At 40.0% G+C, this 13,894-nt stretch overlaps 2 protein-coding genes across 4 annotated transcripts in view; one reads left to right on the top strand and one right to left on the bottom strand.

Annotated features, from left to right (window-relative positions):
- nphp3 (nephronophthisis 3) overlaps positions 1–13,894 on the top strand; it is a 34,341-nt gene that overhangs the window by 20,122 nt on the left and 325 nt on the right. For both annotated transcript variants that reach the window (XM_046068903.1, XM_046068913.1), the window contains 8 exons: positions 1,224–1,331; positions 2,876–2,974; positions 11,248–11,317; positions 12,048–12,133; positions 12,274–12,345; positions 12,578–12,732; positions 13,202–13,318; positions 13,704–13,813. In XM_046068903.1, coding sequence (XP_045924859.1) covers positions 1,224–1,331; positions 2,876–2,974; positions 11,248–11,317; positions 12,048–12,133; positions 12,274–12,345; positions 12,578–12,732; positions 13,202–13,318; positions 13,704–13,813 — 817 coding nt within the window. The remainder of the gene's footprint in view (positions 1–1,223; positions 1,332–2,875; positions 2,975–11,247; positions 11,318–12,047; positions 12,134–12,273; positions 12,346–12,577; positions 12,733–13,201; positions 13,319–13,703; positions 13,814–13,894) is intronic.
- On the bottom strand, positions 4,803–9,721 carry ackr4b (atypical chemokine receptor 4b). 2 transcript variants are annotated; one of them, XM_046068987.1, is made up of 2 exons: positions 9,598–9,721; positions 4,803–7,173 (listed from the first exon to the last, which is right to left on the bottom strand). In XM_046068987.1, exons 1-2 carry the CDS (start codon positions 9,601–9,603, stop codon positions 6,052–6,054), a joined length of 1,128 nt encoding a protein of 375 aa, XP_045924943.1. In that variant the 5' UTR covers positions 9,604–9,721; the 3' UTR covers positions 4,803–6,051. The 2 variants fall into 2 exon arrangements, with proteins under 2 accessions (XP_045924943.1, XP_045924954.1); XM_046068998.1 differs by lacking the exon at positions 9,598–9,721 and adding an exon at positions 9,350–9,582.

Below are 13,894 nucleotides of genomic sequence, written 5' to 3'. Positions count from 1 at the left end.
TCTCTGGAGAGACCTGAAAATGGCTGTCCACCAACGTTTACCATCCAACCTGACAGAACTGGAGAGGATCTGCAAGGAGGAATGGCAGAGGATACCCAAATCCAGATGTGAAAAACTTGTTGCATCTTTCCCAAAACAACTCATGGCTGTATTAGATCAAAAGGGTGCTTCTACTAAATACTGAGCAAAGGGTCTGAATACTTATGACCATGTGATATTTCAGTTTTTCTTTTTTAATAAATTTGCAAAAATTTCTACATTTCTGTTTTTTTTCTGTCAAGATGGGGTGCTGAGTGTACATTACTGAGAAATAAAATGAACTTTTTTGATTTTTGGAAAATGGCTGCAATGAAACAAAGAGTGAAAAATTTAAAGGGGTCTGAATACTTTCCGTACCCACTGTATATATGATAAACATGTTTCAAAATCAGTCCAGCATGTTCAAGGGCCATGTTTATTTAAATCTTGTATAAACAGTGCACCTCCCATCTGAGTCAGCCACACACTGTCATCCATCATTAAGAGTTTAAGTTCAACAAAAAATACAGTTATTTGTGTCTGTGTCTGCGTCTGTGCTCTGATCTGCTCCAACTTCTTCAGCTCTGCTTGTCATCACCAGAATCTACTTCAAATAAGCATTCAGTTTGCACACGCATCTACACTCTGTATAATAAGATGTGTGTCTGTGTGTCCAGGTGAAGGCCCAGGGGGCAGGGCTGTGGAACCTGTTCCTGCCTGCAGTCAGTGGTCTCAGTCAGTTGGACTATGCCTACATTGCAGAGGAAACTGGACGTTGCCTCTTTGCCCCCGAGGTCTTCAACTGCCAGGCTCCTGGTAAAACATGCTTCATTAGATTTTGAGATCAATTTGAAAGACCATGGACAGTATTACGGGTCCATTTTGTCACTCGCATGACCATACTGACAACATGACCTTGCACTATACAACATAGATTATAGTTTTCTCATGTTGTGGATGACATCGTCCATAGTCAAGTAAAATCCTTTCCAAATGCCACATTTTGCAGCCTTGTCTTTATCATAACAACAATCCAGTTTTAAGTTTATTCACTGGATTTTAGAATAAAGAATCCCCAAATTGGCCTTTTTAATGTATGTGTTGAGATAAAACAGTATAATTCAAATCCTGGAGAGCATATTATTTTTTTCAAATTTAGTTCATGATATTCATGAAGATATATGTGGTGTGGTGCATCTCTACAGACACAGGAAATATGGAGGTGCTTCACATGTTTGGCAGTGAGGAACAGAAGAGGAAATGGCTGGAGCCTCTGCTCAGAGGAGAGATCCGCTCCTGCTTCTGCATGACAGGTATTTCCATGGCCATGTCCTCCTGCCTCACTTAAAGAGTTGCCTATGTGTTAAGGATGAATGATTTTGAAAAAATATTATCTTTACAGATATTGCAAAATGATTTGTGATATTGGAGGGAATGATCATTTTTACATAAATATTCTTATTTTCATTGAAAAGCATTTAAAGGAATTATGGTGGGATTTCTGTAAGGATCTGTACCAAAAAAAATGTTTTCTTAGGTCTGTAGAATATGATGTGTAGGCTAGGAAATCTCTGCAGCACAACAATATTTATTTAAAATGGTATTCTGACACACATTTTGCTTTTAACAAATATTGCACCTTAAATCTTAAAAAAAATGTTGTCGTCTCAGTAAGATTTCAATTAGGTTTTCAGCCCTACTACATGTGCTTAGTGTCACAGGTTACTGTGCTTTACAAAAGATTGAATGAAGAAAAAGTATAATATTATTTAGTCAGTGGAGATATAAGAGAAGAAAGTGTTGTAATTTAAAAAGTGAAATAATTTACTATAGACTTGAGGAGGCCTCTTTGAACACTTACAACAACAGTTACAATATACTGTTAAAGTTCAGTCCTCGAAATAGTTGTTTTCTGCCAAACGTTCCAATAATGGTCATGGTCTTAAATGAGCCATGATACACACAGCACGGCTGTGACAGACTGTAAAAGGCTTGTTTGGAAATTCTACTTGCAAACAACAAACACTAACCCACTGTGAGTAATTTCTCCCTGGAAACAGCAGAATGCTGCTGCCAGAGGTGATTACAGTGGGTGTGAACCTCCCCGTGGTTTTTCATAAACACAGTAAAATTTTGTGGATGTTTTTTGTCACCGGTTTGGTGGATTTACTTTTTTGGCTTCTGAGAAACAGGAACCTCCACAAGTCATCTGCTGTAGAGTTTATGTAGGAAAATGGTGTGAGTGTGCTCAGTTTATTTAACCACTCTGCCTGTGGTTTGAGCTGGAATTTTGGAAAAGGTAGATGTAGAAATTTCTGTAGCTTAATAAAGAGAGTACAAAACAAACAGTATTTTATTGCAAAATTCAGTCAATCATTTGAAAATGGATCTCTGAGCTTGTCAGCTGACAGATATCGTGGTGGACTTTATCAGTCATATTTCTGCTTGCAGTCTCATAATTCACATTCATTTTGTCACCCTCAGAGATTAACACAGTTGACCCTTGTTCATTTGTAGCACTATCTGTCTTCCTTAGGGAGTTTCTTTCTCAGCCTCTGTCTGCTGAGAACTGTAAGTTGAAGGCCATTTGATAACATTTCACACCTGTTGGGAACCGACATTTTCACACAGAAGCAGAAAAGATAAAGCATCACCCCGTGTTCTTAGCTAAAAGACTTTGCTCATTATCATAAAACAATGAGAGTATACAATTTTATTACAATTAAACATAAAGCAATGGCAGGGCACTGGGGATGTGAAACTTGTTAAGAGTCCAAGTCTCATTGCTTATTATCTTTTATTTGGTGTAAAATGTGTATGGTGTGAGTTTTAAGATGGCCTGTGGTCCCTTCCCCAGAGCCTGATGTGGCCTCCAGTGATGCAACCAACATGGAGTGCACTCTTCGCAGGGATGAAGACAACTACGTCATAAATGGCAAGAAATGGTGGAGCAGTGGTATGTTTATTTCTATTTCTATTAGTTTTATCAGGAAAAAACATTCATATCATCCTACCAAGAACACAAGGGCACGGTTAGCTCAGTTAGTAGAGCGTGCACCCCATGTACAAGGCTGAGTCTTTACAATAGCGGTGCAGGTTCAAATCCAGCCTGTGGCCCTTCGCTGCATGTTGCCCCCTATCTCTCTCCCTCATTTCAGCACTCTACCCACTGTCCTGTCAAATAAAAGATAAAAATAGTCTTCTGTTCCATTTAGAACTAAAGACAGACGCAAAAACAACAAGGAGTTGGGTTTTTTTCTGCCTAGTTCGACTTGCTTTAAATCATTATGCAAGGCAATATGAAAAGCTTAAACCTAAAAAGTTGTTCTCCTTTATGTGCTCAAGTAATTCAAGGTGACAGAAATGGCTAAATGTCCTTAAAATAAATGCAAATGCCGCTAAAAACATCTCACTGTTGATGCTCCACTGAATTGACTGCATGCACACATTCTGTGTCTTAATTCTCTGGACCAATCTGTGGCTCATGTGTGAGTCTTTATTCTTCCAATTTATAGTGCACTACTAGTCTATCTTTGACCTCTGATTGGCTTTGTAAATTAGTTTGCTTAATAAGATCTGGTTTAATTAATAAACAACATAATTCGACTTAGTTCTCTCTCCACCACTAACATCATAAAATTAAGCCTTAAGTATTTAGGATTTAATTGCGGGTTATAACTTAAATATCCAAAACTCATTTTGGTGTTTTTGATGTTTATCATGCACCTCCTAAATCACTGTGACTTTTAAAATAATCCAGATGTTTCCGCTGACACAGATGTGCTCAGAGGTTTTAAAGGAAAACAGTGGTCTGTTATTCTACATGGAATTCCTTCTTGTTGCTGAAACCTTAAAGTTTTATGGTTTACCAGAAATGAGCAGAATTTCCTCTTTCAAATTATCGTATTTATGAAGTACATTTTTCAGTGTCTGTCACAGACACATTTTTCAGTGTCTGTCACACAGTCAGTCTTTCCTTAATATTTCTATTTTCCTTGGAAGTGAAATTTCCATCGGTAAAATAAATTCTTTTGGGGTTGTGAAACTCTCCTCTGCCAGAATGAATATCTAATAGTGAGTCATAATATCCAGACACTCTCTCTCTTTTTTCCACCCAAAGTGGAAGTAAAACTGGAAAATGCTGTGTTAATTAAAATTACGTTAAAGCATGTTTTGCTATTGTATCTCATTCTTTCCAAGTATCAAATGCAGTGTGCACTGCCAGCTCCTCACTGACGTTATGGGTGTTTCTCCAAAAGTTGTCCGAGCTCTTGGCAGAGGATTTGTGCACTTGTTTATATCTGTACAGTATATTTTTCCATAGAGGACAGAAAGTAGGGACTTTTCATCTGTGGTTGTTTTGCTGTATTTCATTATAATTACACAGCAATTCCTGCATTAGGTTGTGGTAGCTTTTTTGAATGTCCGCTACTTCTCATGAAATAACCCACCGTAAGTTAAACTTACTGGAAATATGGGCCTCTCCACTTAGATGAAAAGTACAGAGTAATGCAGTTTTCTTCCTTCCTTTCTCTCTTTCTCAGCAGTTGAGTAGCTAGTAGATTGAAGGGTAGATGTTTCCAGGGCAGCTCTGTGGTATGGAAGCTATGTAAGACTGTCCCATGGACATCATAATGCACTATTATTCCCAGACCTGCAATCTTTTATCTTTAAAGCCATAGGCGTTTGTATTTGCATACACTCTCACACAAGCACAGACAATGTACATATGTTTAACATTATTAGTATTTTGCTAGTGGAATGAAATCGACATACAAGTAAAATAATTAAGATTGTTTTACTGAACAGTCATATGATTTTGTGTTAATAATGTTGAGACATGTAATGTCTGCCAATAATTACTTTCATTTACTGCTTTAAGAAAAGCCTGATGTACATCTGGCTCAGACAATAATGAATTCTAATGAAATGCAGATTATGAAGGCAGAGTTTAACAGTGACTTATTGATACATAACTAAGTGGGGTCATACAGGAATGATAGGAAACATAATACTTTTCTTTCTTCAGCAAGGACACTCAAGCCTAAACATTCTGTCTCTCTTGTGAGACACACCTAGTTTGTATTGGAGTCCAGCTCAACCCACACAATCAAGCTGTAAGCCATTACAGTGGAAAGAGGATGACTAACAGGTACTGTAGATGGAAATAAAGGTAAACAAAGAAATGTTTTATGAAGATCTTTGGCTTGAAGAAAGCACTGTTAACTCCAGGACTGCGGTCATCCAAGCCCTGAGCTGTGATTTGATATGTGGTGAATTTATTAGGGTTAGCTTGAGGATGATGTTATATGATAGCAGTGAGTCATTTCTAAGTGGAAAAGACTATTTTTAGCACTCTGGAAAGAACATACCACTAAAATGTTAATTCACAACATACAATTAAGGATTGCACTCTACTGCAAACCATTTGCTTTTTCAAGCTGATATAAATGAAATATAAAACACACGTGGATAACACGTCAGTTACACTTAAAGCTCCTCCAAAGAACATGCCACTTTCCTGTTTTTTCCAGTTTGATGGCATGGAAGGGTCCTGCCTGCTGTTCGCTGTTCTGTGTTTGTTTGCCAAATGTTTTTGCGACTCAACTGTGCAATCAAGCGGTCCGTCATCCCGTCTCAAAGCCACGGGATGTGTTTGAATGAGATGCAGATGATCTCTAGGAAGGCAGCGCAGACTGTAAGGTTGAATTGGATTTGTTGCGAGGAACTAGAGCAATACTTAGAGCGTCGTGAGTTTCAGTTGCATTTCATTGCATTTCATTGCATCAGATGTTGGTAGAGGTGTGTCACTGAAAATCTTTTATTTAACAAAACACATAATTTATACAAAATACTTGCTTTGCTGCTAAGTTAGTGCATATAAACTCACTGTACATTTATTTATTACATTAAGAATGAATAGTAACGATTATTCAAGTCTATCTTGTGTGATAGTAAAGATGTGTAAATATATATACATAGACATATAATTTTGTGTTGGCGTTTACAGGAAGTAGATGCATGTTTTGAGTCTTAAATAGTAAAGGTGCTCGTGTCTTGCTCAGAACCCGACTGGGACTGCGTTTGAGTGCGCGTGTTAAGTGCAATCTCCACTGCCGGCTCCTCGTTGACGTGTCTTGGGTGTCTCCCAAGTCGCTGTCCAAGGAGCTTAGCAGCCTTGAGGACGCGTCCCCTGAAGGAGGATCCGATGAAGGCATAGAGGACCGGGTTAATGCAGGCGTGGGTCAGCGCCAGGCTCTCTGTCACTTGGACAGCACGATCCAGGCCCTTGCTAACTTCACAGTCTGTCACCAGGATGTAGATGATGTCCATCGCTCGGCACAGCTTGACCACATTGTAGGGGAGCTGGGTGAGCAGGAATACAGCCACCACAGCCAGCAGGACCCGCAGGGCACGCCACTTCCGGTCTCTCCGCACCCCAGCTGCCCGGCTCAGCACCCGGCCAACCCAGCTGTAGCAAACCACCATGACCAAGAAAGGGAGCAGGAATCTAAGGGTCACCTCTAGCAGCTCCAGGGCAGCCTTTGCCGGCCGGGCCATGTTGGTTGGGTAGACGGCTATACAGGCCATCCTTTGATGGGAGTGCTTCACTGTGGAGAAGATTAGTTCGGGAAGGCCAAGAAAGCTGGCTACAGCCCACAACACCACACACACCAGGAGCCACTGTCTCCTGACACGGGGACCTGTCGCAGGCCTGCCTGTTGGATTCTGGGCTACAGCTCGGTAGCGGTCCACACTGATGCACGTTAGCAGAAGCATGCCACAGCTGAAGTTGGCACTGTAGAGGAAGGACGTGAGCTTGCAGGCTGCCGAACCCAACTTCCAGCCATGGATGGCATCCGCCGCCCAGAAAGGCAGGGTGAAGAGAAGCAGCAGGTCTGAAATGGCGAGGTTAAGGATGCACACATCTGTCAGGGTTCGTAGTCGCACCTTTGATGCGTACACCACCACTACCAGGGCATTCCCGGCCAGGCCCACCACCAGAGCCAGGGCGTATATGACCGGGAGGAAGACACCGGCAAAAGAGCGCACTGCTTCCTTGTCACAAACAGAGTGCTCGTAATTGTAATCGTAACTGTCGTTTATGCTGGAGTCCTCATCGTCATGATAATAGAAATCTTCCATTTTTTTATGCTGTAGAGGGAAACAAAAAGATTACAATTTAGTGAAGCATTTGTTTTGTTCTTTGAAAATGTCACTTCACCCTTTTTAATTGCACATATTGTGTTGTGTTTTTTTATATATATAAACATCTCCATCCATCCATTGCAAGTGTCTGGTGCAGAGTGCATTTTTAATTCATGAGCAGCTTTTCCTTAGTAGCCGGAAAAAGGAGCTCTTTCTGTATTCTGCATCAAAGAAATCTGTCCTGCATGGTTTCCCTAATTGCTTAAGCCCTGTCTGTCTGAACTGTGTGTGGGGCTTGAATAGCCCCAGTCAGCACCTCCTGAAAACAAAAAGTAGGAAAGAGACTCACAGAGCAACTATTCACCCTTTTGAATAATAAGGAAATAGAACAGTGTTTATTATAAAGCTTCTAAATCTTTTCCCCAATGCATAACGGTACAATCTGTGCTGCAAACTCAAAACACCCACTGTGTATTCTGTAGGAGAGCACCAGCACATTCACAGCTGGTGAAACTTATCTGATCTGTTAACGCATTCATCCACACGTACATTTCCAAAGTCAGTCAGTTTGCCCTGAGGAGACAGTCCAAGTCAAGAACGACAGGAAATATGTGGAGGGAGTGATGGGAATAACACACAAGACAAGTGCAACCAAGGTCTTTTTTTTCCAGATTCAAATCCAGGATGTTGCTTTTACTGTAGATGCTGGTTCAACAGGACATCCTGTTGAAGTGAGACTTTTTCATCCAGCCTCACTGTGTTGTTAACATCCCCTCCCCAGTTGTTCGCTCCATATGGAGATGTCGTGTCTACTGAGGACTAGTAAAACACAGTACTGTGTTCATGTGGGTGGACATGGCGACTGACTGGCTCCGATCAAATACAGATCATTCTTGGTGCTTGGAAAAATATCTAACGATCCCTTAAGGAACATTGTGTCAAACTGAGTACTTCTCTCACATATTTTGAATTTTATTCAATTCACTATCATGTGGAATTTAGGAAATCCAACTGCAAAACACATTACATTACGGATGATATAATTCCTGGCTGAGAACCAGAATATTTTGCGTCCTAGAATCATCTTGGCAAATCACACTCGCTGCTAAGATGACAACAGTGGCTTTATAAAAAATGTCAAGGTTTGTTATATAATGTGTCATTATCTCATGCATGGTAGAAGTAGTAGTTACTGAAGCAGATGTTCATTGCAACATTCAGAAATATGTTAAGAATTCCAGTGCTGTAAGACAGCTGCACTTCATATGTAAGGGTAGCATAATAGGTTGATGGACGTTTTTAATGTGGTTATTTGTTCTTCACAAGCTAAATGTAGAAAGGAAATGTAGTTAAAGGCCAAATGACAGATATATTTGGATTTATAATTTAATAGATTAATATAGTGATGAAAGGAAATCATGTTTGTGATTAATCAGAGTAGTTTTACTGCTGTTTGTGTTAATTTATATATTGAAAAGCCTGTCAGTCAGGAGTAGGTTTATTTTATTTTGGTTGTGTAACGACCTTTTTGTCTTCATTTGGATCACACATTGTGCAGTTAATTTATTTTAAGTTATGTAAGAAAAACTGGATGAAAAGATTAAAGAGGCAAAGGTCCTGTTTATCCTGTGATGTGGTAGAAACTACACTAACAGTTCTCATAATACTGATATACTTTAGTCATTTGACTCTGTGAGAAAGCCAAGTGTTTACAAAGAGCAAAAACTGAGGAGACAAACATAAACAGAACGCAACAGCCTAAGTTTATCCTTTTATCATTACCTCACTATAGTTTTAATGATGTCATAAAATATCCTGAGAAGGACTTTGACTGTTAATTTAACAATAAAGTGAACCTTTGACTATTGGAAAATAGCTCACAGTTCTTGACTAGATAGATAGATCGATCTATCACGGTGTCATAAGTAAATGTAAAAAGTAGTTTATTGACTTCAAACCTATAATACAATACAAACCTATAAAATGGCATATGTTTAAAAAACATAAGGTGCAAACAACACTGTACATACAATACAATTCTGTCAGCACATACGGTAAAGAAGATGTAAGATTCCAGGATGCTTTACATTCTTCTTGTGATAATTTGACTTGTTTTGAAGTTGACAAAGAAGTCACAAAATATTGATTAAAGTGGAAGTTAAAGTTGAAATGATTGTCTTACCTTGTGTGGGATTTGTAAAGCAGATTATCTTTAATCATACACAAGCGGTTGGTATGAATCCTGAGGAGAAAAGTTGTGTGCAGCACGGGGCTGAAGTGACTGATCTCATTTGCCTCAGCCCTGCCCACTGCCTTCACTGCTAACACCCTAGGAGCACCTCTCTTCACTATGTCGTTTTCAATGCACGTGTCTTTAAGAGCGTGTTATGTTGCAGGATAAATGGATAAATAAATTCATGAAGTCCTTACTGTCATGGGTGAGGACGAGCTGTTTTTCAATCACAGATAAGTTAATCTGCCCGTCCTGATGTCACGCAGGGAGTGCCTTGGTGGTTGCCCTTTGTTTGCTTCTATTGTTGATTGTGGTTTGCTGGAATGTAGCCAATACTGGTTTGTTATAGTGCGTTGGATACATTGTTTACCAACCTCACGCACATTAGCAAATCTTCAGTGCACTAAACCGTTCTATTGAAATTCCGTGAAATGTATGAATGGCACTTAAGAAAAGGAGAAACCAAAATACTTATGAACAGTGTTTCCTTATTTAAGCTTCCTCGGAAGCTGTTCACCAGTTTTAAATCCCTCTCTTAGTCTGTTTTATGCATCTGTATATAAATAAATTAAATTTAATAAACCTATAAAGCAAAAGGATTTGGAAACAAAAAACAGAAATCAAAGCATCATCATTTTTAATGAGAATATAATTTTGTCTAAAAATCGGACTTTCTTTTTTCAAAGAATTAGTTTTTGATTTATATCATACTGACATGAAGGTTTTTTTCCAACAGAAATCAACAACAACAATGATGTTTGGATATCACGTTCTCAGTAAAACAGATTACTGGGCTGGGAAGGCTTATTTTCCATTCCAGTGGTGATAAGACGTGTATGGGCATGGCCGTTGCATGGCAGCAGACTTCACCTTGTATATCATGGACCATGAGACTTATGTAAGGGTTCACAGGAAAACCCAACTTACCCCGGAGCCAAACAGGCCTTCCTAGATGTGGTTTTTTGGGTGGAGTCGGGTGACAACTTTTTGCGCTGTGTTATAGTGCAAACATAATAATTGTTAGGTTTTAAATTTCTGCAATCAAGGGAATGATCTCAAACACCAAACATCTGTCAGATCGTGTTTATCTAAGCGTGCTGTGATTCTCATACTGTGAATATTTAAAGACTACTGACGTCCCGTCTGTTGCTGTCTGGTGTCCATATGTCCTGTCCTGAGGGGACAGTTTTGCCGCTTGGACAGCAATATAAACAGGAAGGCAGACTGGTGGTCACCCTGTCTGCGTCTAAGGGAGAGTGTTGGTCTCATTCCCAACCAGGGAAATTTCCAAAGTATTCTGCATTTTGTCATTATCACTGTGTGCACTGCAGCTATCTGGTTATCAAACATTTCACATAATCACTTAATTTCCACTTTGTTTAGTATGTACAGTATGATATACTGTAAAAATGATCTATGATGTCCGTATGATGTTGCCCTCTAGTGGGTGTTTTGTGCGGTTTTAATGTTTTTTTGCAGCTATAAAGCCATAAAAAAAAAAAAACATTTTATGCAGCAAATACTCTACTTTCAGTTTCTCTCCAACAAACAGGATCTGCTTGATGACACGCTGCAATGTTACTCAATGAGAAATACTTCAACTCAGGAAATGTAAATCAACCTGGGGCCCTCTCAGCTGACTCATGCCGTCAATCTGTCATGAGCTCCACGTTTGGCACGTCCCACCCGGCGACACGCATTGTTTCCGACCACACTCTGGTTATGGAATGGTTAAGGACAGAGTCAAACTGTAAAAGGTTGCTTGTCCCGTTCTTTTGTCATACCACCAGACAGCAACAAAGCACAAATACAAATTAACCACAGCCGCTCTTGACTGTTCCCCGCAGGTGCTGGCAATCCCCAGTGCAAAGTGGCCATTGTGATGTGCAGGAGCTGTTCCCAGGATGTTAGCAGCAGGTCAGTAGAACGGCCATGTGGTGAAGAATATTGGGATGTTTGTTTCTGGTTAGTGGGAATATATATATATATATATATAAACGGCTTCTTCTGAATATGCGCAAGACTTCAGGCTTCTGATGTCATGTTTTTAACCACGTTTTATTATTCCGGGAATCTTAGCAATCTTCCAATTCTGCCACTTAAGTTACTCGTCTGGTTTTATATACATGGTTTTATATTTAAATGATTTGCACTTTACTTTGGAGGCTATATTAAACTTCCACTGTTCCACTGATATAATGGAAATGGACTTTGGTTAGGGGACAGGATGTACTTCCCAGCATCCACTTGAATTTTAACAGCCCTGCCCAGTCTGTCTGCCAGAGGTTTAGATCACATGGCAGAAAAATAATGTATCAATTTAATCTTGTTGACACTTGTTAAATCAGTTAAATTTTGCGGCTGTAATTTAATTGGAACTGATCTGCACTGAACTCTTGAGTTACAAGCATTTAAGATGTCCATGAAAACAAATCTCTCACAACCACACCCAAAATATGTAATACACTTTCTCCTTGTTTTGTCAGCAGTGTAATAAGGCACACACCCAATGCAAAGAGAGTAAAATAAATCCGAGGTTCTCACCAGCCATGGGCGCTTTGAGCAGCATGTCAAACCTAGTCAAAATTGTTATTGTGGTAAACCGTAAACTGTCCTTTGAAGCTTTGGTTATAAACTTGTTTTTTAGGCATGGACAACACAGTATGATCCTCATCCCTATGGACACTGCAGGCGTAAAGCTCATCAGACCGCTCACCGTGTTTGGACAAGATGGTAGGATTATGCCTGTCATTGCCATCTTCATATGCTGTTCATATTTTTCCACAATATAAATTACCTTTCTTTTGCATGCAAAACGTTACAGAGCTTTCCTGACCAAAATAAACATTTTTTCCACTCATTTCTGTGCTCAGATGCCATCCATGGTGGCCACTTTGAAGTGCACTTGGAAAATGTGCATGTCCCTGCTTCCAACATTATTCTAGGTAAGAGGCTTGCTGTTTGTTTAGATTTATTTAGTCACATTAGGTCTTGCTGAACACACCAATAAAATACACTGTTCTTTGTTCCTTTATTCTGTTTCAACAATAAAGTGATACTGGCTTGGCAGTTATGTGAATGAGGTCAGTAAGACAGAGATAAAATTTCCCTCCTGTGAGAATTCATGGCATCTCTTCTGTTATGTCTCTGGTTCTGTCCCTGTGTATTTGTTTCCAGGAGAGGGCCGGGGATTTGAGATTGCCCAGGGTCGCCTGGGGCCGGGCAGGCTGCACCACTGTATGAGGGCTGTTGGTCTGACAGAGTTGGCACTGGAGCTGCTGTGCCAGCGGGCAGCCTCAAGGCACACATTTGGAAAGAAACTGTACCAACATGTAAGTGAACACTGACCTGAGAGATACCTCTGACTCTAATTTCAGGACTGTGGTACTCTAGCATGTGCAGAGCTCCTTCCTGCTATTGACACCTAGTGGACACATTTTTAGATACAACTAGAGACAGGTTTTCTTTCACAAGTGGGAGGCGGGCCTGTTTCAGTGGAGGCTCAGTGAATGGAAGTGAAAAAAATACTGTTAGTTATCAAAAGACTATAACATAGAAAAGCCTAAATATGTGTGATTTTGCCAGTGAGATACTTCATAGATACAGTAGTTTTGGGGAATTTGTTTTTCCCACTTTCTGCAGGAAGTATGCAAAACTAAACAAGTAAACAAAGGGGAGTGAGGGGGCGCCTTTTCCCAAGCTTTGTCTAAGGGGGGGGGGCGGCCCTCAGTCTTGGACTTTGAAAACCCCTTAGCAAGAGTGAATAGGCTCTTTATAGTGTTGTTTATGTTGTATGTGTAGGAAGTTGTTGCTCACTGGATAGCAGAGTGCCGTCTCATGATTGAACAGACCCGCCTGCTGACACTAAATGCTGCTCATGCCCTGGATACACTGGGGAGCCGGGCTGCTCGCAAACAGGTAAAATTGTCTGTATTGAACATAGGAACATGCTGTATCTCAGTTCCATACTATATACTAATGGTAAGCAATGAAACCATAAAAAAATACTATACTTGTTCAGAATGCCGCTGCAGCTTAATGACAATTAACACTTTTTTAAAAAGCTGTTTCAGAATTAGTTTTAGCTGCGTACATCTAATGTATATCCTTTGAGCGTTGCATCATGGGAGACCAGTGTAGACAAACACTTGTTTGTCACACTCCAATGAAACATTTTTGTATGGATACTGACATTTGAGCATACTTTGTATTGCTTACATTAACAGTTTTAGAATGATTATGTAGTTTGGATTTTGGTCTTTGCGTAAACCCTCTTTGTTACTTTAACTGTTCTGCTTTCTAGATTGCTATGATCAAGGTGGCAGCAGCCAGGATGGCCTGTAAGGTGGTGGACTGTGCTATACAGGTATATGGAGGTGCAGGTGTCTCTGGAGATGTCCCACTAGCCCAGATGTAGGTTTCCTTTTTCTCCCCTCTCCTCACAAATGAGAATGAGCGCCATCTCCCTTCCTGATGCTGATATTATCATTCTTC

This window comes from Micropterus dolomieu, linkage group LG01 (genome assembly GCF_021292245.1).
Source record: "Micropterus dolomieu isolate WLL.071019.BEF.003 ecotype Adirondacks linkage group LG01, ASM2129224v1, whole genome shotgun sequence".
NCBI classification, from domain to species: Eukaryota; Metazoa; Chordata; class Actinopteri; order Centrarchiformes; family Centrarchidae; genus Micropterus; species Micropterus dolomieu.
This window is presented reverse-complemented; position numbering and strand designations above follow the sequence as displayed.